This window comes from Thamnophis elegans, chromosome 13 (assembly GCF_009769535.1).
Source record: "Thamnophis elegans isolate rThaEle1 chromosome 13, rThaEle1.pri, whole genome shotgun sequence".
Taxonomy (NCBI): Eukaryota; Metazoa; Chordata; class Lepidosauria; order Squamata; family Colubridae; genus Thamnophis; species Thamnophis elegans.
In genome coordinates this window covers 43,628,174-43,652,942 of record NC_045553.1, presented here as the reverse complement: position 1 = coordinate 43,652,942, position 24,769 = coordinate 43,628,174, and the positions used below count along the sequence as shown (strand labels likewise).

The following is a 24,769-nucleotide window of genomic DNA, read 5'->3' as shown; positions in this document are numbered from 1 at the left end:
AAGTTGCTTGGTGAGTTTGGCCCAGTCCCTCTCAGCCCTACTTCACAGTGTAATTGTTGTTGTTGTGGGGTAAATAGGAGGAGGAAAGTATGTTGGCTGTGCCCACTGCCTTATTTTTTTTTAAATAATCAAAGCATGATAACTGTTGTGGCCCCCAGCGGCCAGTGGATAGGACAGCAGATTCGGACAGTGAAATACAGGGCTCGCGCGAAGGCTCGGGGTGGTGGGGTTTCTGGCCTCGGGGGGGGGCAGGGGAGGCTATTTTCGCCCTCTCCGGGCTCCTAGAAAGCCCCTAGAGGCTGGGAGGGCAAAAAACGGGACGACCAGAAGTCGGGAAACGGGCTGCGACAGCCTGCACGCTTTTGGCACCCGTGGGAAAAAAGGTTCACCATCACTGTTCTATGGTGATACTTTTTGTACATCTCATTTCACTTTTCTTCTTTATGACTTCTAATAGCAAATCCTTCATAAAAGTAATTGAATTACATTTTTTTGATTAAATTATCTTTCCATTGATATATAATTTTACGGTACTATTCAAAAAAGAGTGGTCCTATGCGCTAGTTTTAGAAAATACTCCTTTTCTCCAAAAAGTTTCCACCATTTTGGCCACAACTATACCCCCTCCATCTCCCGGTTCCCAGAGGACCAAATCTAGTAGCTGAATTTCACAACCAAAAGCTTTCCAGCTTTCTCTCCTAAGGCTGGAGAAGTAAAGGAAGCGCGGGTTCATTCTCTCGGGAGCTTCAAAATCATATTTATCTCAGAGCCAGAGTGTCACAGAGAATACAAGCACAGGGTACGAATGGTTCTTTCCAAAGCCCAGTGTAGCTTTGTCGCGCCCTACTTCAAGGTTCGAGAGCCGAGGTGGCGCAGTGGTTAGAGTGCAGTACTGCAGGCTACTTCAGCTGACTGCTAGTTCGGCAGTTCGGCTGTTCAAATCTCACCGGCTCAGGGTTGACTCAGCCTTCCATCCTTCCGAGGTGGGTAAAATAAGGACCCGGATTGTTGTTGGTGGCGATATGCTGACTCTGTAAACTAGAGGGCTGAAAGCCCTATGAAGCGGTATGTAAGTCTAACTGCTATTGCTATAAGGTTGTCCTCAGATGTTTGGCAAAACCTTTTAAAAATTACGTTTTACAAGTAAAGCTCTCTGCAGTCCTAATAAATGAGCGGAGAGCAAAGTGGATTATTACTTAAGGTGTCCGCGTCCTTTTTGACAACAGGTGGTTTTCTTTTGAGCCCCCCCCCCCCCAAAAAAACCACACCAATAGTCTCCAAGGGGCAAAGTTCTCTGAGAAAAGGATGGGATGGTTTTGTCCTCACCCTGCAACGATGCTGCAATTGAAGAAGGAACTCAAGAAAGAACCTGGAAAGTTGCAAGCTGTCCGTGAAGTTCTCTAGAACAATGGTGGTACCGCTCTCAAAACCTTCTATCTCCATCCTTCTTCTTGAGGAAATCTTACAAGGTTGTGAAGTATAGCAATAGCAATAGCAGTTAGACTTATATACAGCTTCATAGGGCTTTCAGCCCTCTCTAAGCAGTTTACAGAGTCAGCATATCGCCCCCACAGTCTGGGTCCTCATTTCACCCACCTCGGAAGGATGGAAGGCTGAGTCAACCTTGAGCCGGTGAGATTAGAACCGCCGAACTGCAGATAACAGTCAGCTGAAGTGGCCTGCAGTACTGCACCCTAACCACTGCGCCACCTCGGCTCTTATAAGTATGCTCAGAGAAGCCTTGTATACAGGTAGCCGTTGACTTACAACAGTCCATTTAGTGACCATTTGAATTTAACAATGGAAAAAAAATGACTTGAGACCGTTTTTTCATACCACCATTGTAATAGCATCCTCATGGTCACAGGACCAAAATCCAGACACTTGGCCACCGACTCATACTTGTGATGAGTGTGTTGCAGTGTGATGATCCCCTTTGGGGACCTTCTGACCAGCTAAGTCAATGGAAAGCCAGATTCACTTAACGACGATGCTGTCACTAATTGAACCATGGCAGCGATTTGTTTAACAACGGTGGCAAGAAAGGCCGTGAAACGGGGCAAAAATCACATTTAACTGCCTCGCTTAGCCACAGAAATTTATTGGCTCCGCTGTGGTTCTATGTGGGGGCCAGAACAAAGACTGGTGGGACCAGGATAAAAATATACATATATACACACACATTTTTTAAAATAGAATAAAATTAAGTTATATACAGTTAGTAAGCTCGTTCCTCAAATAATTGATCCTCCTCCCTCTTCTTCCCATCTCAATCGAGTAACAACTTTTGAAAGTATTCTGGATTCCCAAAGTTTCAGGTAGTCCATACTTCTAAGAAGTCTAAACCATGGTTTGTTTATTTTAATTAAGGTCCATCTGCTTTAACCATGGCCTAAGGTAAAGATTTCCCTGTACATATGTGCTAGTCGTTCCCGACTCTAGGGGGCGGTGTTCATCTCCGTTTCAAAGCAAAAGAGCCAGCACTGTCCGAAGACGTCTCCGTGGCCATGTGGCCGGCATGACTCAACGCCAAAGGCGCACGGAACGCTGTTCCCTTCCCACCAAAGGTGGTTCCTATTTTTCTACTTGCATTTTTAACCTGCTTTCGAACTGCTAGGTGGGCAGAAGCTGGGACAAGTAACGGGAGCTCACTCCGTTACGCGGCGCTAGGGATTCCAACCGCCAACCTTTCTGATTGACGAGCTCAGCGTCTTAGCCACTGAGCCACTGCATCCCTTACCTAACCATGCTTAGTACCATCTATTAGCGATGGTCAATATAATTAGATTATAATGGCTCAATTCACACCTAATGCTAATTCATTAACTAAGATTTATAAGGCACCACAGCCAGTTTTGCACAGTGCTTAAAATCATATTGTGATTGGCTTGATGTCGCCTCATTGCGAAAGATGAACTTGGACCCTGTGATTTAAACCTGGTTTAGCCTCCTTTCTCTGGGTCAACAAACTACCTTTAAACTAAACTGGCTTATAACAATAACCGCTACTGAACGAAGTCAAACCTTTTGGACAATACCTTCTCTTTCTCTTTTGAATATAAAAATGAGCGCTTTCAATCGTTCTGAAAATGTTCCGAGTTCAAAATAGTATCCTATACCCAGAAGACGCCAGTTGCAAACAGCTTCGAGGTACTTTCCCACATTGGCCTGCAGGCAAAGGGGCGCCCCAGAGCACCCCAATTTCTCATGTTTCTGCCCAACCGAGTCATTTTTCTAGCCAAGAGGAAAGAACCGCACTTACACACCCCTGGAAAATTTCCATGGTGAAATGGCTACTTCTGAAATCTGAACTGGGCGCGTCCCACAAACTTCAGATGCCGACATCCATGAGGACTAGAAACCTGGCTTTATTGCAAAAACAAAAAGTGAGAGTGTTGGCATCTTTCCATGTTTCCGCAGACACTTCTGTGAAGGGTGGATCCAGGAATAAAATTGGTCCAGAATCCGTAAAACCGCTAGCTACTTTCCTTTTAGTTATTTATTCGATTTATATTCAAATCCGTATACTACAAGTAGTTTATAAATAGTATAGTGAGTAGAACCGTAATTTCTACTTCTTTGCTAGAGGAAGAGGTTCACAATTCTAATTCTCACCCCGTATGGCAGAATCAGGCAACTATTTTAGATACAATTATTTTTTAAAAAACGAACAAAAGGCAATTGAGACCCCAAGTCAATTTATCAGCAGCCTTAACCCACTGGTTCATTTTGTCTTCTTTCCCCAAATTTGGTGGGGGGAAAAAACCACACCTTTGCTGCTGAACTCTGGTGATGCAAACACCAGGAATTGAAGCCTCTCAAAAGTCCCCGGACAATCCACCCCGGTTTAAGAGCACACGCAATGTAAAATGTAAAATAAAATTAAAATTAAAATACGAGGGGAATCCTAAAAGTGCTGAAGTCCCAAAATGGACCAAGACAAGTACTGACCATGCTAAATGAGAGCGAACATGGATTGATTTCACACACACTCTTGAGAAACATTTGCCAAAAAATAACCCATGGTTTCAATCCACCTTTTAGGCCAGAAAGTGCTTACTTTATCACACAACGGAGCCAGGGAATAAGAATCAGACAAGACTGGCCACAACTGTCCTTAATTTGTCTGAAATGGCAACAGGTTTCCTGCTTGAGCAGCGGGTTGGACTAGAAGACCTCCAAAGGTCCTTTCCAACTCTGTTATCCTCTTCTGTTATTATTAATTCATTTTGAAGGGGAGGGGGGAAATCCAAGAAAATTCAGCTTGCACTCTATCAGGGGTCAGCAAACTTAAAACACTTAAGCCACAAAAGTCCCCCGTTCAATTCTGGAGCTGACCGGAAGTCTGGTTCCCCACACCAGAGTCTCCTCCTAGCACGGCGTCCTTTTTCCTAACTGAAAGCCCTATCAATTCTGGAGCTGACCGGCGACAGGGAGCTGCAGCAGAGGAATGAAAGAGCCACATGCGGCTCCGGAGCCGCAGATTGCTAACCCCTGCACTATACTAAGATGCACTTGGCTCGTTCCGTACGCTGACATCTTCAGGTAGAGTTGAAAATGTGCTTTCTCTGCATGGAAAGGTGGAAGATCTCTTCTGCCATGAAGCCATGGAGCGTTCATCTTTCTAGCCTTGAATGAGCTCAGAAAGCAAAGTAGGAAGCAGAAGGAGAGTGATCACCAGTGTGGCAACATGGCTAACTTAGGTGGCTGATGGCTCACTGTTCACCTAAGATATTCGTGGTGGTGATCGCCTCTTTTGGCTGTGTTCCTCCAAAGGAAGGTTTTCTGTACAAGAACAGCTGGATGATCCCAGCAGGAAGTAAATCCAGGACAGTGCATCAGGCAGAGATGCAACAGAGAAACTCCTGAGATGAGGGTAGGCGATTCTTCCATTTTTCTCAACACACCCAAGCTCAGACTTCACGAACCCCAAGAGTAAGAAGTAACAGAATTCTTGGGAATCTGGAGACAGGAAGTAAGTTGGGCTTACAGCAGGGGTGGGGGAACGATGGGCCTTTTTGTGACTTGTGAACTTCCCCTCCCAGAATTCCATGCTGGCTCAGGAATTCTGGGAATTGAAGTCCTCAAGTCACAAAAGGGCCATTGTTTCCCCCCCCCTCCTCTGGCTTGAAAGGATAATTTTGACAGAAGCCAGGATGGTGTGTTTTTAAGTCATCACCGTTTAAGCAAAAGTCTTTTGGGTTTCCGCGTTTGTTCTCTCCCTCGGCAAAAATTAGCCCGGGGGAAGCTGCTAGGAAGAACGGTTTTCACCCAATGCTGCTCACAAACCTGAAAACGTTAAGATGGATGCTTGCCGAGTCTGTGTCAGAATCAACGACAAGAAAAACTGTTCCCCGTTGTCTCCCTGAATGCTTCCCTCTCTTTCTTTTCAGACGTAGTCGTTTGTCCATCACAACGCTCAATTATTTTTCCCATTCAGGAGGTGCTTTCAGAACAGAGACTCATGCAGAAACATAGCGGTCGTTCTCTCTAAAGGCAAGTCCTCCTTTTCAAGGGATAAAACCTACAGCGGTACAATCCTTAGGAGCAAAGTGTGTTTTTAACCCTCTTCCGAAATACAAAGGAACTTCTTGGCACCCGGTACAGGCCGCGATGACGTCGGGCACGACATGATGTGCCCAATGTGCAAAGGCCGGGCATTAAGAAAGCGGCTTCGTTTGGGTGACGACGTTACGAACGGGTGCTGCTTTTGTACGCACAGACGCACAACCTGTGATTGCCTGCGCATCTCAGCCATCCAAAGTCTGGTGAACGTTTTGGCTCAGGGTATATTCACAAGTGATTGTTAAATGTGGGGTAGAAGCTTCCCTGGCCGCAGTCATTTTCCAACAGAGAGACAAATTGGACGCTCTTAAAATACAAAATATTCTTCCACAGTCCTCTTCCAGCACAGGGTCCAAAACTCCCATCTGTCCTGGCTCCTTTAGCTTATCCACAAATACTGAACGTAAATAGAAACGGCTGTATTCCCTTTCTTTTTTTTTGTTTTGTTGCGCCAACCCCTTTCCCCAGTCCTGTTAAGTTGCTAGTCCTCAAGATAAAAGACGAAACACACACACACACACATACGAAGACAGACAGACAACCTGACAAGATAATTTTGCGTTTGCAAGTTTCTGGCGGGAGGGCCGTTCTCTCCATGCTCCTCCCTCCGTTTCACGGTTCCTTCCTGGGCCCTCACTGCCGCCCGTTGTTCTCTGAAGCCTGGCTGGGGGTCCTGCTCTCCGTCTGGGACGAGGTGCCTTCGAAGCGCTGGGCGGCGATGGCGGCCTGGTGGGACATGCTTTTCCTCACAATGTCACCTTTGCGCCACAACACCACCTCCTGCAGCCCGCAGCCCCCCAAAAAGAAGAAGGAAAAGAGAACCTCAAACGCGCTGCACCAAACTGATCAAGAAGAGGAACATTAGGGGAGGGGGCACCAGGTGCTCAGGACTACATTTCCCATCGTTCTGGACCCCGGCTGTTCTGAAAAAGTCTAGGGCCAGAGGGCCTTCTCTGCATTGAACAGGGATACGCTAGAGCAGCGATGGTAAACCTTTTTCAGCTTACGTGCCAAAAGCGGGGGGGGGGGAGCGCAGGGGGGGCTGTGCGACACCCATAATGCTATGCGCATGATCCCAGTGCGCATGTGTGCACAACGAACACTCCCCCCCCCATTTTTGGCATTTTTTTTTTTGCCCTCCCCAGGCTCCAGGGGCTTTATAGGAGCCTGGGGAGGGCAAAAACACCCCCGCCGGATCCTCAGAGGCTTCAGGAGCATCCCTGAAGTCTCCGGAGCGGGAAAAAACGGCTTACGGGCAAACCGGAAGTTCGGGAACTGACTTCCGGTTTGCTCATAGGTTCATTTTTTTGCCCTCCAGAGCCTTTAGGGACCTTCAGGATTCTCTGAAGGCTCCAGAGGGCTAAAACGGGCCCTATAAGCAAACCGGAAGTCTGTTCCTGAATCTCCGGTTTGCCCGCAGGGCCATTTTTTCCCACCCGAGAGGCTTCCTGAAGCTTCCGGAGGGCGAAAAATGGCCTCAAAACAAGGCTGAAGTCAGCTGGCCATGCGCACACTGGTAAGCTGACTTCGGCCTTATTTTGAGGCCACCTGACAGGGCAACGTCTCGCACGCCCTGAGAAATGGCAGGTGGCACACGTGCCATAGGTTCACCATCACGGCGCTAGAGAGTACCGTATTTTTCAGAGTATAAGATGCTCTGGAGTATAAGACGCACATTAGTTTTGGGGGAGGAAAATAAGAAAAATAAATTCTGCCTCCGCCTACCAGCCTCCATCGGTATTCATCTAGCTAAAGGTTCCCCTCGCACATATGTGCTAGTTGCTCCTGACTCTAGGGGGAGGTGCTCATCTCTGTTCCCGATGTGTGCAGGTACAGAGCTTCCAGGAGAATGGAACAGCTAAAGAACAAGAGTCGACTCAGGAGTAAAGCCACAGGTGGACGGTGAATGGCCACTCCCATAGGGAATAAAGAGGAGCAAAAGGGGACTGGAGCTTGCAGGAGACAATCTGTTCAATTCATTAGGGTGAAGATCTGTTCCTGGCTTCTTGCCAAGTAATTGCGGCTACAGAGTGGCGTTTGGAAGATATCGGCCTGGCAACTCTCCAAGCCTGATAAAGGTCTGTAGTTGTGAAATCTCTTGAAAGACTGTTGGCCGGGACTTTGCTGGAGAGGAATTCCCTCTAAATAAAACAGGTTTTATCGGGACGAGGAGTTGACTTCATGCTTTTGGGAAGCCTAGGTCAGAACACATCCTGCCTCAGGATTTCACTCCTGTCCCAAATCCCAACAGATAATTTGGTTTTCTCACCTGCTGTTTAAAATAACGCCTCTCCTCCTCATCAATTAGCACCAGATTGAGGTAATAGCGCACTGAGAACTTCTTATTGATGTCTCTCATTGTGGGAGTCAGTTCATAACCAGCCAGGAAGAGCCGAATTGGGATGGACTCTCCTGTAAAGGAAGGGAGAAGGCAGTTAGCCAACCGAGTATTATTATGATGCTTTTATCCTTCTTTTATATATTTGAGGAGTCCTTGGTTCTCTCCGGGTTTTGTTGTTTTCTTGCAGATGTTTCATTATCAAACTAGGTAACATCATCAGTGCTAGGAGGGAGTGGCAATGTGCTATCTGTTTATAAACCCCACTCCCTCCCAGCATTGATGATGTTACTTAGTTTGGTAATGAAACGTCTGCAACAAAACAACCAAACTCGGAGAGCACCAGGGGCTTTACAATCCCGAGCTACAAATATTCTATAAATACACACAGATACACACTCACACTCATTCACACACAGACACACACACACACAGAATGCTGGTCTATGACAAAATAAAATACTCACACACACACACAAAATCAATTATTTTAATTATTTAATTTTAGTATTTATTATTACTGTTTTATTTATTGGTTTCATTATCATTGTATTATTCAACGTTGCTATTTTATTTTTATTGGCTCCATTTTGATTTTTGATTTTTTTTTAACATGCAACTTTGCCGAGTTTTTGAGTGCAATATCAAAATATGTTTTCAAATATATATATATTTATTTTATTTACGCATCACCATGCTTTGGTTCTTACATTGACTTTACATTTTACCAGATGTAGGTGATATTCTATAGTGATATGCAATTTTTTTAAAAAAATATATATATATAAGTGCAGGCGGTGCACATACCTACCGTATTTTTCAGAGTATAAGATGCTCCGAAGTATAAGACGCACTTAGCTTTTGGGGAAGAAAACAAGGGGGAATTTTTTTTGCCTCAGCCTCCCAGCAATTTGCCTCCTTGCAGCAAACAGCAAAGAGCCTGTTTCAGTTTCAGCACAGCAGCTGATTGTCAGTTGGATCGGCCTCCCCACAATAAGCTGTTTCAGTCTGCAGGGATTGCCATAGCCTATTGCCGCCTCCGTGTGCCCCATTTTCAGCCTCCGCATCCTGTTTTCGGCCTCCACACGGTCTGTTTTTGGCCTCTGCGTGCCCCCTTTTCCACTCGTTCCGGGTGGCGGGAATTGGAATGGGCAGAAAATGGGGTGCGCAGAGGCGGCAATAGGCAATCCCTGAAGCCTGAAACAGCTGATGGTCGGGAGGCCAATTCAACCGACAATCAGCTGCTTGTGCTAATCAGACTGTGCTGAAGTTGAAACTGAAACAGGGTGTTTGCTGTAAGGAGGCAAAAGTGTATCTTATACTCTGAGAAATACGGTAATATCCCTACCTCCTGTAATTCTGGCGTATGCCACAAAGAGGACATTAGGATGGACAGAAGTGAGGAAAAGTGGGGTTGAATTTCTCTGTCCCCTCCACTGGCCATAAAGCTTAAAAGGCCCACCATGGGGATGGCTCTTCCACCTGACCTCTCACAGGGGCTCCATCCATGATCTCATATTTGGCAATGGTATCGTTTTCGTGGTAGACGTTGGGCCCCGTGCCAGTGGTTTCCCTCTTGATGATGTCAATCTCCATGTGTTTGATCTTGATCCGGACGAGAAGGAAGTAGATCTTCCCTACAATCACGTCTTTTAAATGGTACCTGAAAGATATGTGGTGGATGTGCCCCATCACAAGGAAATACTGGTGCAAAATTCGGAAATGGAAGAAATTATGGCGCAAAAAACAGAACTGAAACCAGAAGCTTTCTTATTAATCTAGTAGATCAAAAAATGGATAAACAACTTCGATACATGCTCACTGCAGCTAGGATTGCTTTCGCACAAAACTGGGGCGGCGGGGGGGGGGGGAATCAATACACCCGCAGATAATTTGAAAAGTACTCAAATGTGCAGAGATGGACAAAATGACAATAGAACTAAAAGAAAGAGAAGAATCGGATTTCTATAAAATACGGAGTAGAATTTGTAAGTGCCTAGAAAACAGAAGCCAAAACAGAAAAATAGAGAATGTAAATATAATGGTGATAGAAATGATTCATATTATTATTAAGTGTTACTACTACTGTTGTTATATTGTGGGACAAAGTCAAAGCAACAGGAAGGCAATGTAGAATGGAGAAAATAGAAAGGCTAAATATGAAAGCCGATACAGAAGGCTGCATAATTGCTTTACATTGCTATGTAGGTTTTGTGTTTTGCTTTTTCTTGTTATGTTTCTCTCTGTGTCTTTAAAGATTAAAATGCTCAACAAAAACTATTTAGAAAAAGAAAAGAAAGATATGGTAGATCAAGAGGGAATGAGGCCGGTGGATCAGAATAACCTTTTCTCTTCACAGATCTCATGCTACCATCCCTCACAGGTTACCTGGCTGCCACAAGATTCTAAGAAGTGCACCACAAGCCCACTTACTTGGATTTATTGTACTCAAACTCAATGTGGAGGCAATCTTCAATCCCCACCTCCATCTTAATGGAGGAGTTGAGCTCTGGATAGGTGCTAAGGGTGTGCACCACGATGTCCATTTCTTTCACCACGTCATTCAATCTGCGGCTCACGGTGGCCCGGAGGAAGTACCTGCGAAAGGGGGAAAAGGTGGATTAAGATGCTTCTAACCAGGTTTATCTCCTGGGGGGGGTGGGGGGGAAGGAAGAGGAAACAGAGAAACCCACTTGTGGGAATGGAACTCACCTCAGCTTCACATTTTGCCCAGTGTAGGATTCGTACGGTTTCTCCACATGAGTGAATTCAAAGTCGAAAGTTTGTGATTGGGTGAATTCACCAGGACGGGCCAAATCTTTTACCAGAGACACAAATTCGTGGTGGTTTCCTCGGTCGTAGTATAATTCTAGGAAGGAGAGAAGCTCGATTAAAAAGGATACTTCCATGTTAAAACAAAATTAAAATAGCAAACATCAATAGCAAGACTTATATACCGCTTCACAGTGCTTTGCAGCCCTCTCTAAGAAGTTTAGAGTCAGCATCTTGCCCCCAATAATTTGGGTCTTCATTTTACTGACCTTGGAAGGATGGGAGGCTGTGTCAACCTTGAGCTGGTCAGGATCGAACTCCTGGCAGTGAGCAGTTATGCCTGTAACACTGCATTCTAACCACTGTGCCACCACAGTCCTCCTTCCTTCCTTCCTTCCTTCCTTCCTTCCTTCCTTCCTTCCTTCCTTCCTTCCTTCCTCCCTCCCTCCCTCCCTCCCTCCCTCCCTCCCTCCCTCTTTCTCCCTTCCTTCTTTAGCATATAGCAATAGCACAGACTTATATTCCACCCCACAATGCTTTATTGCCCTTTCTGAGTGGTTTACAGAGTCAGCTTATCACCCTCAACAATCCAGGTCCTCATTTTACTGACCTTGGAAGGATGGAAGGCTGAGTCCAACCTTGAGCCGGTGAGAATTGAACTCCTGGCAGTGGGCAGAGTTACGCCTGCAATACCGCATTCTAACCACTGCGCTACCACGGCTCTGAGGACACCCCGATATCATCGTGGGTGACCCCATTGAGAAACAATGTGGGGTAGAGGGAAAAAAACCACTGATGTCCCGTCCCCCCGTTTAGTTTTAGGTAATGAACATCAAATCAGTTACTAGTGCAAGAAGCAATTACAAATTAGGTCAAGCAAATGGATGCACTTCTGAGCTATTATATAGAAATGGCCCCCTCAGCTCCCCCCCCCAAAAAAACCCCAACAGCAGACATTTTGATTTAAGGCGTCGCAAACAGTTTTTTCTCTGGGAATCCCGCGTGCTGCGTGAATAATTGAACGAAATTCAAAGGCAACCGAGCGGCCGTATATTAAATTATGCAGCATTTTTATTTAAAAAAGCTTTACGTAAAAGGTTGCTCGCCCGTTTATATCAAGCCCGGTGTAGTTCATTGATTGGAGCAGCTCAAGGAGTTGTTAGTTACTGATTTTTTTTTTTTTTAAAGAATTACTACTGTTCCACCTATCTCGATCAACCTGAATGAATAACCACTTTGGAAGCTTATATCAGAATTCTTTCCTATCACCTTTCTTTTTTAATTTGGGCCGAGAGGAGTTGAATCCTGAACTTTGAAAACACATGCTCTGTTCTTCAGTGATGGCTTCCCCCCCTCCCTCAAACCCCCCCCCCCCATATATCCATCATCTAAGCCCAGGGGGTCTCCAAACTTGGCAACTTTATGTTTTGACCTAGGTTTCTCAAGAGCCTGAAGCAGACTCCTCGTCCCAACAAAAAACCCTTTTATTAATTTGCTGTGAATTCTGCTCATTCACATCCAGCAAAGTCTTTCAAGGGAGGATTTTGAATCACAGACCTTATCTGGCTTGGAGAGCTGCCAGGCCAATATCTGCAAAACTTGGCAAGGAGTCTCAGAGAGTCACAAACCAATGAAGCAAACTAACTGTCTCCTGCAAACTCCACTCCCCTTTTGCTCCTCTTTTATTTCCTCTGGGAGGGGCCATTCATCGTCCACCTGTGGCCTTACTCCCAAGTCGACCCCTGTTCTTTAGCTCTTCCCTTTGTCTGGCAACTCTGCACATGCACACAGTGGGAACAGGCTCCAGCTGTTTGTCTGCCTCACTGTTGTCTGACTCTGAAGGCAGCTGATAACTGGCATACGGCCCTGGTCCCCTCTCTTCCTCCGACACAAAGCCTTCCCCAGACTCCAGGACTGGCCCATCTTCCTCCCCAACCTCCTCACTGTCTGAATCTGCTGCCAGCTCTGCTGGCAGGCCACAACACTTTAAGCCTTGTGGACTTCAACTCCCAGAATTCCTCATCCAACTGGCTGGGGAATTCTGGAAGTTGAAGTCCACAAGGTTTAAAGTTGTCAGGTTTACAGACCTCCTGCTCTCAGCCATTGGCAGCTATTTACTGTTGCACAGTTAAATGCTGCGATATTCTATCAGGGAAGAGTGAAATAGAATCAACCAAGGACTCTGGTGCATTCAGGCTCTCCCTGATTAAAACAACAACAACAACAACAACAACAAAGAAAGTTTACTGGAAAAAATGTTCAGTAAATTTGCGCTCAGGGTATGTGTAACCTTCAAAATTGCTAGTTGACATTTTCAAGATAATTGATAGGTACTCGGGATAAACTCTCAGATCTGAGTATTTTTTAAAGAAATGTGTAGCACACACTGGTGGAGCTTCAAAAATGGATACAGGATATTATCATTCCACGAAATATAAAATAAAAACCTCACCCCGACATGTTATTTATTTTTCACATTTTTGAACTGTCCATCTCCTTTAGAGAGGAGTTTAGAAAGTTTATGTTCTTATTTAAATTTAAGGGTATAATTCAACAAAGTCTAAAATTAACACAACTGGGGGAAAAAACGGTGGTTTAGCCTAAAGTGTTATCTCAAAAAGCAATATCCATTGTAAGATGACGTTAAGATAACCACAAATCGTAAAAAATCATCCTGCAGCTAAATCCCATACGAAATTCAATTTACAGACTTCAAGGAAGGCGAGCCGTCACCTGACCTTAAAAGAAATGATTTTTCTTTAAAACCAAGCAACCTCTGTATCCTAACAAAAATTTAAGGCTATCAGTAATCATAAAAACACTGAAAACGCATCCATTCCTTGAAAGTTCAATTTAGACCTGGAGCAATCCTACTCTAATCCAATAGAAAAGCATTTATCTTACCTAAACTACTCAGAAAGTGATGGTCACCTTAATAGGATTTCTCCCAGTAACCATAAAAAGTTTCCTTAAAGCTAACCCAATCCCAAATTGAAGCAGTTAACAAGGATGTCAAACTCTAAACGTGGTAATGATGTCCAACGTGGACAACTTTTAAGACCAGGTTTAGAGTTTGACATCCTTGTTAACTGCTTCAATTTGGGATTGGGTTAGCTTTAAGGTAACTTTTTATGGTTACTGGGAGTAATCCTAGCTGGGGAATTCTGGGAGTCAAAGTTCAAAAGCTTTAAAAATTGCCAAGGTTGATTGAAACCCCCAGCTCTAAGGCAAAGTATTGTTTGCTGCAAAGCAATTCAGCAAATTACCCTTTCTGTAGCGAGAATTTTATAAAAAACCTGCCATCATCATAAAAATACACTCCAAACTTCAAACTTCTGTTTGAATTTTATCCCAAACACAAAAGAGATTTTCCATCTTCAGAGTTACCTACTCTTCTCTGACTGTCAAAACTTTTACCATGGTTTAAGTGATGTCCATTGTTGAAAAGCTGGCTCAGAAGTATCGTCATGGTTTTTTTTATGGGTAGTCCTCATTTAGCGGCAATTGAGATCTACAACTTGGTCCTTAAGCAAAGCGATAGCTATGTGAAATTGCCACTGGGCTTACGGCCTGACTTCAGCTTTCGTTTGTTCTGCAGACCTTGCTTTACCTTGGCAGTAAAGTTACCTTTCAATCCTTGTCATAACAACAATTGGTCACTAAACAGGTCAGTTGCTAAATGGGCACTCTCTGTACTTGCACCCGGCTTAAGGGACTATTGAAATAAAATATGGTGAATGCAGTTTCTGCTTATCACAGGCATCTGTAAAAGATAAAGGTTCCCCTTGCACATATGTGCTAGTCGTTCCCGACTCTAGGGGGAGATAATCATTTGTTTCAAAGCTGAAGAGCCAGCACAGTCTGAAGATGTATCCGTGGTTATGTGGCCGGCATGAATAAACACCAAAGGCACAATGAACACTGTTATCTTCCCACCAAAGGTAGTTCCTATTTTTCTACTTGCATTTTTTACGTGCTTTCGAACTGCTAGGTTGGCAGTAGCTGGGACAAGTAACGGGAGCTCACTCCATTACGCGGTGCTAGGGATTCGAACCGGCGACCTTTCTGATCAACAAGCTCAGCGTTTCAGCCACTGAGCCACCGCGTCCCTGAATACAGGCAGGGACACTACAACCTGTAGCAAGGGGCAAATGGAACCAGGATTCATTCCCTTCCCCCTCTCAGGTCAACTAGTCAGGATGGGGCAAAGGGAACCAGGATTCATTCCCTTCCCACCGTCACGCCAAACTAGCCAGGATTTAGTCCATCTTACCAATTTGCCCAATGAATTCCACCTTGATGCCCTGGTGTTCCAGGCGTTTGTTGGGGTGCTTGAGGGTTAAGACGACCCTCCCGGACACGGTCTCGCCGTCATAAAAAAGGAAATATTTCTCCTTCTTGCCTTCCTCTGTCTTATGTTCCGCTCGGCGCCTGCTCTCAGCATCGCTCAGGACCAGTTCCAATTCAGCGCTCTGTCCAAAGCCGAAGAAGCTCATCTCGGAGGCCTGGGCGGAGGGACCGGGCACCCCGCCTCTTTCCAAGAAGCTCCAACAGGACCCAAGCCCAAGCCAGGGAAAGCGTGTGGGCTGCCTTAGAGATGCCCAAGGCTGAGAAAGATGCTGAACCCACCTTAGAAGCAACCTGGCCTTTGCTGGACCATCAAGCCATAGATGGGGATGCTGAGCAAAGGGGATGGGGGATGCAGGTGACGAAGCTTTTACTGCTGGGAAAGGCTCAGGGCCAGAAGGGACCCCCGCCGGCAGATGGAGCCAAGGCAGACCCGAACATAAGGGAGCCTAAAAAGGGGGGGGCACAAGGGGGACCCCCAGATGCAGATGCCAGCTGCAAAGGAGGGAGGCGCCCGGGAGCAGGAGCTGCAGCCCAGGGAGTCAAGGCAAGGCGGGTGGGCGTGCGAGGGGAAGAAGGCTCAGCTTGCAGGCCTGGAGGAAGAAGGTGCAAAGCCGGGGTGGGGGGGAAAGGGGGCTCCCCGGGAAAAGCGTGCAACGGAGAGGCATGCAAAAGAAGCAGCCGGGAAAAAGAAGCAGGAGATCCGGGCTCCCTCCCCCCCTTTTTTTTGCACGTCTTCCAAAGACGCTGCTGGAAGGGGATGCTTTGCACGGCGGAGCAAGGGGAAATGGGTGTTGCACGGGGGCGTTGCTGCTCCTTGCAAGGAAGGCCGCAAAGCAGAGGGGTCCAAAATGCAAGGCGCCGCTTCGTCCCCAGCAGCCGGGCCGGCTTCCTTCCAAGCGGTGACAGCAGGCCGTCGCTGCGGCAGCAGCCCGCCGCCGCCTCCCTCTTCCTCCTCCGCTTGGGCTGCGCCGGCTTTGCAAAGGCTTTGCAAGAGAGCTCGCGCCGCGTCCCGGACTTAGGGATCGGGCACCGCGCATGCGCCAGTCCGGGGGGGGGGGAGGAGGAAAAAAAGGAAAAGTGGGAGGCGGCTGTTCGAGTAGCGCCTCGCCACGGCGCATGCGCGCTTCCCGCCTCGGGACTCGCCCGCCCGGGAACGCCCCTTCTTGGCCCTCTTTCTCGTCGCGCAGGCACGCCGCGCGCGAGGCGGCCGTCCCGGCGTCCCCAGGCCGGTGAGGATTGGCTGGCGGGCGGCGAGCGCGGCGATTGGTCGGTTCGAAGCTGCGGCGGCGGCGGCGGCGGTGGATGGAGCCGCGCGCGATGGCGGCGAGGGAGTGCTTGGAGGACGCGGTGGATCGCTGGGGGTTCCGGGACGTCGACCGAGGTGAGCTTTGGGGGTGGGCGGGGGAAAGGGAGAATTCGAGCTTCTGGGGTGGGAGGCGTGGGAAAAAAATCGCTTCCAATGATTGGCAGGGGGTGGGACGTTGCTCTTCTATGGATGGGGGACCACCAGGCGATCACAAAGCGGGAATTAGCCCCGAGATGGGAGCCCACCAGGAGATAATATAGCCTTTATTGTCATTGTACAAAATAAATACAACGAAATTGGTTAACTGACATCACAGGGCAGGAAGGAGCCTGCCAGTTCTGGACTCAGATTATTAGCCCCAGGATGGGGGACCATCAAGAGATCACATTGAGGGAGCCTTCCGATTCTGGACTCAGAGTCTTGGCCCCGGGATGGGGGACCACCAGGAGATCAATCCTGGCAGCAGAGACTACACTGAGACGAGAAAAAGGGGCGGCCAACTACTTCCAAACAACTTCAACAGTCACAAACCTGCCTGGTGGGTTGACAATCTGAGTATTCGAAGACCAATTTGCAGAAGATACAAGTAGTCCTTGGTTTGCAACAGCTCATTTAGCAACCAAAGTTACAACAGCACTGAAAAAAGTGGCTTATGACTGTTTTTCATACTTAAGGACTGTTGCAGCATCCCCATGGTCACGTAATGAAAATTCAGTTGCTTGGCTACTGACTCATATTTATGACGGTTCCAGCATCCTGGAGTCATGTGATCTGCTTTTTGTAACCTTCCGACAAACAAAATCAATGGGGAAGCCTGATTCACTTAACTGGGTTAATAATTTAATGCCTGCAGTGATTCACTTAACAACTTCGGGGTCTTTCTGTTGCAGAAAATGACAGGCTTTAGACTTCTCAGGATACAGGAAAAGTTTATTTGGCAGCCAGGTTCAGAAAGCTAGCCCACGGCTAGCATTGCAAGTTCTGAACAACCTTCATTATCGAAGCACACGTTCTTATACATTCTCAAAAGCATTGCAACACGGAAATACTTAACACATTTCTTAGTGGTTACCTTGGACTTTTGACATAGGTTTTTACATAGGCTTTTGACATAGGGACATCTTGTGGTTAGGCATTTGCTTTCTGTTCTTTTGCAAGCTGCAACTCTGCCTATGTGGCTTTAATATAGAAGTAAAGGTGCTTTAAGAGGCTGTCCAGCCTGACCCAGTAAGTTTCACACTTAATGTCCAAATCTCACTTTACGTCCTGCTTTAATTCCATGCCAAGTGGTCTTGAAGGGGGGGGGTCCCTGCTCAACCATCACGGATTTCGATGAAATTTTGTGCGAACATGCAGACATGTCCCCCCCTCCCCAATGAACATTGATGAAGTATTACATATGCAATGCAATTCTTGCGGAAATATAGTCACTTGTTTGACCTCATACCGCAGCCTTTGACTTTGAGGTTTCAGCAATTTTGAGACATAATATCTCCAGAAATATTTTGTTGAGAGAAGCAAAACTTGGCCATCTTGTACAACTCGTTGTGCTCTATTAAACAAAATAACAAAAAACATGAGCGATTTGCATCTAGATCATTTGGAGCAAAGTTGGCTGAAAATGTTGCGGCTTTAAAAGGTTAAAATTTGGCTTTTTATATCTCTGGAAGGAAAGGTATGATAAACGTGAAACTTTGTGTGTAAGAACTTAGCAACAGCAAGGTTGTCGAATATAAAATTTCATTCTCCTACTGCTTTCCAATAGTTCCTCAAATTGAGTGTAAAGTTGACATTTTTTTGTAAAAACACCAAAAATAGGGTATTTTCAGCCCGTTTTTACGAAAAAAAAAAAAAATCTTCTGGAAACTGTTAAATCATTCTCATTAGAAAGAGCATGTTTCAACCCCCCTAAAAAAGTAGGGTTGGTTTTTCACCGCTGACATATAAAGCCCTAAAAATAGGGACAAAGTTGAGGACGTCACATGCATTTTATTATTTTTTCGTCTTGTTTTGTTTTATATAGACATCATTGCTACTATTATATTGTGTTGGACCATGATGACATTGTCACTAGCAATAGCAATAGCAGTTAGACTTATATACCGCTTCATAGGGCTTTCAGCCCTCTCTAAGCGGTTTACAGAGTCAGCATATTGCCCCCAACAACAATCCGGGTCCTCATTTTACCCACCTCGGAAGGATGGAAGGCTGAGTCAATCCTGAGTCGGTGAGATTTGAACTGCAGAACTGCAGAACTGCAGTCAGCTGAAGTAGCCTGCAGTGCTGCATTTAACCACTGCGCCACCTCGGCTCTACCATGCCCGCTAGCCGCGCAGTGCCAGCCACGGTTGGGCTTCTTGGTTCAAGATCCCAAGCCTGTAGTTTGGTTTCTTCCTCGAGGTTCCGAAGCCTTGTGGGGGTATCTGTCCGGTTCCCATGCTGAAAATTAGGCAGCTTATCCTAGGTTCCCAAGCCTAAAACGGCTACTTGGGCCCCATTTGGACATTGTTACTTAGGGGTGTACTCAACTTTGTTGCCAGCAGTTTAGACATTAATGGCTGTGTGTTGCGTTATTTTGAGGGGACAGCACATTTACACTGTTATACAAGCTGTGTACTCACTACTTTACATTGTAACCAGAGGTCATTTCTTCAATGCTGTCATATGAAAAGATATACCGTACTTAAATATTTACAAAATGTGAAGGGGTGTACTCACTTCTGTAATATTATCTGTCTATATCTATCTATCTATCTATCTTCCATCCATCCATCTATCTATCTATCTATCTATCTATCTATCTATCTATCTATCTATCTATCTATCTTCCGTCTATCTATCTATATCTATTTATATCTTCCATTTATTTATCTTCCATCTATATATCTATCTTCCATCTCTCTATATCTATTTATCTCTATATCTTATATCTCTATCTCTTTTCCATCTACGTTCCATCTCTCTCTCTTCCATCTATCTATCCCTCTATCTATCTATCTATCTATCTATCTATCTATCTATCTATTTTCCATCTCTATCTATCTTCCATCTATCTATCTATATCTATTTATCTCTATATCTTCCATTTATTTCTTCCATCTATCTCTATATCTATCTTCCATCTATCTATATTTATCTCTATATCTTATATCTCTCTCTCTATCTCTTTTCCATCTATCTACCTTCCATCTCTCTCTCTCTTCCATCTATCCATCCATCCATCTGTCTATGTCTATATCTATATCTATCTATCATCTATCTATCTATCTATCTATCTATCTATCTATCTATCTATCTATCTATCTATCTATCTATCTATCTATCCTTCTTGTGCCAAATCCGTCATCGGACATTGGCAATCATGTTGGTGATCTTATTTTTATCAATAGCCACACGGAAAAGTGCTGTTGAGTTTTGTCCAAACCCAATCCCTTGGATTTTGAAGCCATGTACACACATACACACAAGACTTAGTCTTACTGAACAAAGCATGAATTATGAGGTTCTCTGAAATTACCAACTATTTTTTTATGCCTGGAGCAAAAGTATGACAGATTTGGCAAAATTTAAATTCTGTTTGGTGTTCTTTTAAATCCTCATGATTTACCCACACCTTAAAATGATGGAGAAAGCTAAGTTACAATTGCCTCCTGAATCCATTTCATGCAATATCCTGCTTGGTTGATTGAATTGCATCTTAAAAGAGGAGGATTATTTTTCTTGGTGCTGGCAATTTATAACTAGAGACCTGTTTCAATATTTACCCTGGAATTGCAAAAGGGGCTATATGATCATTAGTTTTAATAAGACATTCTAATTTATGCTCCAGCCTTTTTTCTTCTTGCAATTCCATAGACGTTTAAAAAGATAATGACATAGAGAAGGGTGGTAATGTCCCCCCCTCTGAATTACTAGTGAGTCACAAATTTAATCTCATTTAGAGGAGAGGGGATTGGGTTTTGTTTTTTTTTGCTTTGTTTTGTTTTTAAAAACAAGTGTTACTGTTTATTATTTTAAAATTTTACATATGCCTCTTCTAATTATAACAAAGCAGATTTTATCATAGCTACCAAAGCAAAATGCAAGCAGTAAAAGAAAAAAAGAAAAATGCGCAAACAGTTAAATCCTCTCTAGACATCACGGGCCAAATGTCTTGGAAGAAACAAAGGCTCAGCTGTAGGGTTGCATTTTGAGTTCAAAAAAAAAAAGGAAGGGTAGTAAGTATTTTATTTTCATTTCATTTTATTTTGTTCTGTATTCTATTCTGTTCTAGTCTAGTCCAGTCCAGTCCATTCATGTTCTGTTCTATTCTATTCTTTTCTAAACTCTACTATACCATTCCATTCCATTCATTGTCCTATTCTATTTCATTCCATTCCTTTCCTTGTCCTGTTCTGTCCTATTCTGTTGCATTAGGGTCCCAAGGCTGAAGGTGAATAAAAGTAAACCAATCAAAGGATAGTTGAACCAACAGAAGTGTATTGAGCATCCAGAATAAACAAAAGAATCAACAGCATTAAGCATTCCATGGATAGCAGAATCAACAGCAACTTATTAATCATCAGACATCATTTTTATAGCTTCTTAGTTTCTTAGTCCTCACCTACTTTACGTGTTATTACAATAATTGGTTGGTCATTACATCATTGGTGTTCGTGAGAATGTGCATGTTCTCACACACTAAGTGAATCAAATGTTATACATTCAAATGAGTAAATGTTACAGGTTATACTTTGTATCATCCCGTGTCCTTGTTCATGCCTGGGAACACGGAAACAGCAAAGAATTGCTGACAGTTTGCAAACAGGTGTCACCACAGTTCTAAGAACCATCCAGATGATTTACTGTAATAACCCTACACTATTCCATTCCTTTTCCTGTCCTGTCCTATTCTATTCCATTCCTTGTCCTATTCTATTCTATTCCATTCCTTTCCACTTATCCTACGCTATGCTATCCTATTCATCGGCTGCCCATCTCCCTTACAATTAAAACCATAAGTACTGCACAGAAAATATTAAATAGCATGGCCTTTTGTACCTTGGCAGTCTTTTTATTTTATTATCGATGGGAGCCTACCTGCTTGCTGTATTTTAAACATTTCCACATTTCCTCCTTTCAGCCTGGGTTGACACTGTGTGGGAACTGGACTTCACCGAGACGGAGCCTTTGGATTCCCGGACCGAGGGCTTGATAACCGATGACGGCTTGGAGGCTTTTGTTCGACTTTATAAGGCGCTCTTTCCATTTAGTACAGATGACCACGAGACCACAGAAGTGAGGAACGGTCCTTTTCGCCTAGCATCAATTTAGCCGGCTTTATAGCATCTGCGATTTTAAACCCTGATTACTTAGGCAGTAGAAAGAGGAGAAGATATTTAACTGCCGTATTTTTCGGCGTATAAGACGCACCTTTTCCCCCTCAAAAAAGAGGCTGAAAATCTGGGTGCGTATTATACACTGAATACAGCATTTTGTGCCTCCCCCAAACCCCAGCCCCTTCACCAAAATGGCTGTGCATTGCCTTTAGGAAGTTTCCAGAGTGCTCCTGGGGGCTGGGGAGGGCAGAAATGAGCAAAAAACGGGCCGATTTTTGCTCAAATTCACCCCCTCCCCCGCCTCCAGGAGCACTCTACAAGCCTCCTAAAGGCTATTCATGCCCTTTTGGGGGGAGGGGGGGAATGGGCCCGTTTTTGTGAAAAACGCCATTTTTGGGAGATCTGCAGAGTCCAAAAGCTTTTTTAAAAAAAATTGCCTCTGCAAAATCTTGGTGCGTCTTATACTCCAAAAAACACTGTAACACGTTTAGATTTTTTTTAAAATTACATTTTTTTTAATCCTTATTTTCTCCACAACCACCACCTTAGGAGGTGAGTTGGGCTGAAAGAGAGCGTGACTGGCCAAAAGTCACCTACTGACATTCATGGTTAAGAGGAGACTATAACTCGCAGTCTCCGGGTGATTGGCCCAAAGTCACCCAGCTGGCTTTCATGCCTGCTATCTTAACCACTTGTTCTGACTGAGGCTTCCAAAGAGCATGAAGCAAACTCCTGGTCCTGTAAAAAAAAAAACCTTTTATTACTTTGCTGTGAATTCTGCTCGTTCACATACCGCAAAGTCTTTCAAGGAAGGATTTACTTGTTGCTGACACAGCAAATACAGTTTGTTTCCAAACAGCCCTCAACTCTCTCACATACTGACAGGACGCTGACAAGCCAGATAAATACCATGGATGCTGGCAGGCAGAGGCAGAATTTTTATTTTTCTTATTTTCCTCCCCAAAAACTACGGTGCATCTTACAGTCCGAAAAATACGGTAAATCGAGTCGATTTAAATCAAGCCTTTTTAACAGTGATTTCAAATCAACTTGATTTAAATCAAATCCACCCTGCAGACACCAAAAATGACTTTAGGTGAGCCTGCTGTTTAGCTTCTTCTCTTTTCCTTTTCAGAGCATCTGGCCTCTTTTGGTGGAAAGCAACCTCTGCCCGAAGGCCATGGTCGCTGTGTTGCATCACTTTGTCCAGGAGGCCCAGAACAGGAAGGCCAACACACAACAACGCCTGTTTGCCCTCCACGCGGCTGGATTGTATTTTTTGTTAGTTGAAATTCCTGGTAGGTCCGTGGACCGTTTTGTGTTGTGTGGTGCTTCGACCCACGTTTGGCATGGACATCTCAACAAGGTCGCATTGAAACATAGCTCCATGGATGGTCGCAGTATCTCCGTTCTGTGAGGGTTAGGAATGAACTTCAAGCAATGCACCGTGGCAGCACGTACAGGAATGGGGTTTCTCCTCCCTCTCTTCTGGGCTGTCCTCAGGACCCACAAACCTGATTTAGGCCAGGGATTCTCAATCTGGTTTAGGTTTAGGCCAACATTTCCCAATCTTAGCAACTTGGAAGATGTGTTGATTCCCGACAAGTTGCTCAGGGTGACAAACATGGGTTTAGACCCATGCGGAGTGTGTAGGCCAGTCTTAGAAAAGTGAAATCTGACTAGCAAGGTGTGAACTTTATAAAACTTCCTTAATTCATACATTCACTAGGATTAGAAGTGAAGAACAACCTCAGCCCTCTAAGGCAGAGAGACTGTAGCAAGGATAACAAAGGTGTTGTAACACCATCACACCAAGGGAAAGTTGTACTCAGATTCCCATTAATCTATAGCCAATCATCTCAATCATCCTCAATTACCAAACTGTTCTGACCGAGGCTTCCCAAGAGCATGAAACAAACTCCTGGTCCCGACAAAAACCTCTTTTATTAATTGTGAATTCTGCTCATTCACACCCAGCAAAGTCTTTCAAGGGAGGATTTACAGTCACAGACCTTATCTGGCTTGGAGAGCTGCCAGGCCGAGATCTGCAAAACTTGGCCAGGAGTCTCAGAGAGTCACGAACCAATTAAGCGAATTAATTCTCTCCTGTAAACTCCACTCCCCTTTCGCTCCTCTTTTATGTCCTCTGGGAGGGGCCATTCACTGTCCACTGTCCACCTGTGGCTTTACTCCCAAGTCAACCCATGTTCTTTAGTTGCTCCCTTTGTCTGGCAATTCTGCACATGCAGACATCGGAAACACGCTCCAGCTGTTCTTCTGCCCCACTGATATCTGATTCTGAAGGCAGCTGATAACTGTCAGCTCTCGGCCCCCTCTCTGCCTCCGACACAGAGCCCTCATCCAAGCCTTCCCTGGATTCCAGGACTGGCCCATGTTCCTCCCCAACCTCCTCACTGCCCGAATCTGCTGCCAGCTCTGCTGGCTGCTGGCGGGCCACAACACCAAACAATATTTGTGGAAAATAAGAGGTATGGCAGAAAAAGATTTGGGGAAGGAGAGGAGATGGATAGAAAGATAAGAAATCAAATAGAGGTATCTAGGTTCTTAGGGAGGTAATTTCTTGTTATCAGTTATGTTTTTTGGGCTCTGTTAGCTGCAGGTGGTGTGGTATAAAACTAGTTTACGGTTAACATGCAAATGGTCTTTTTGGCAGGCAGCATAGCCAACCAGCTATTGCACCCGGTGATGTTCGAGAAATGCCTTCAAACCTTGTCCAAATGTTGGCCGGAGGAGTTAGATTTGCCCAGGAAAAGGAAAAAAAAACAGAGCAAAAACTTGATGGGCGAGAGAAAGAAAGGGAAGCCAGCAAGAAATGAAAACGCCCCGGTAAAAAAAAAAAAATCATTTTAATATTCCTTGTCAAAAGCATTCTATTTTGTCTGTTTTCCCGCTGCTTGGTTCATTCATTCTTTTGGTGTTTTCCAGCGTTCAGTAAGTTGAAGGCCAGGCCTTCTAGATCGGGGGGGGGGGGGGGGGGGGGGGTCAAACTCCATTTCATTGAGGGCCGCATTAGGGTTGTGTTTGATATGGGGGGGGGATGAGTGTGACCTGGGTGGGTGTGGTGAGCTCGATGTAACTCGTGTTGAGGGCACTTGTGGT

The 24,769-nt window shown here is 45.0% G+C and overlaps 2 protein-coding genes across 2 annotated transcripts in view; one reads left to right on the top strand and one right to left on the bottom strand.

Moving 5' to 3' along the window:
* Positions 1-4,409: 4,409 nt before the first annotated feature.
* VPS26B (VPS26, retromer complex component B) lies at positions 4,410-16,059 on the bottom strand. Its single transcript, XM_032229820.1, has 6 exons — positions 14,949-16,059; positions 10,616-10,772; positions 10,337-10,501; positions 9,391-9,566; positions 7,835-7,977; positions 4,410-6,345 (listed from the first exon to the last, which is right to left on the bottom strand). The coding sequence occupies exons 1-6, from the start codon at positions 15,169-15,171 to the stop codon at positions 6,199-6,201; spliced, it is 1,011 nt and encodes a 336-aa protein (XP_032085711.1). The 5' UTR covers positions 15,172-16,059; the 3' UTR covers positions 4,410-6,198.
* A 154-nt stretch (positions 16,060-16,213) lies between these two features.
* The window catches only part of NCAPD3 (non-SMC condensin II complex subunit D3), a 57,053-nt gene continuing 48,497 nt past the window's right edge, over positions 16,214-24,769 (top strand). Inside the window, exons 1-4 of the mRNA XM_032230071.1 lie at positions 16,214-16,406; positions 21,454-21,608; positions 22,785-22,947; positions 24,324-24,496. Of these exons, the coding sequence (XP_032085962.1) occupies positions 16,328-16,406; positions 21,454-21,608; positions 22,785-22,947; positions 24,324-24,496 (570 nt within the window). The 5' untranslated portion in view covers positions 16,214-16,327. The remainder of the gene's footprint in view (positions 16,407-21,453; positions 21,609-22,784; positions 22,948-24,323; positions 24,497-24,769) is intronic.

Coding starts and splice junctions, on each gene's coding strand:
- VPS26B (XM_032229820.1), bottom strand. CDS start 15,171: ATGAGCTTCTTCGGCTTTGGACAGAGCGCTGAATTGGAACTGGTCCTG. Junction 9,567..10,336: donor TTTGAGTACAATAAATCCAA/GTAAGTGGGCTT, acceptor CATATCTTTCAG/GTACCATTTAAAAGACGTGA. Junction 6,346..7,834: donor GGCGTTATTTTAAACAGCAG/GTGAGAAAACCA, acceptor TGCGGGCTGCAG/GAGGTGGTGTTGTGGCGCAA.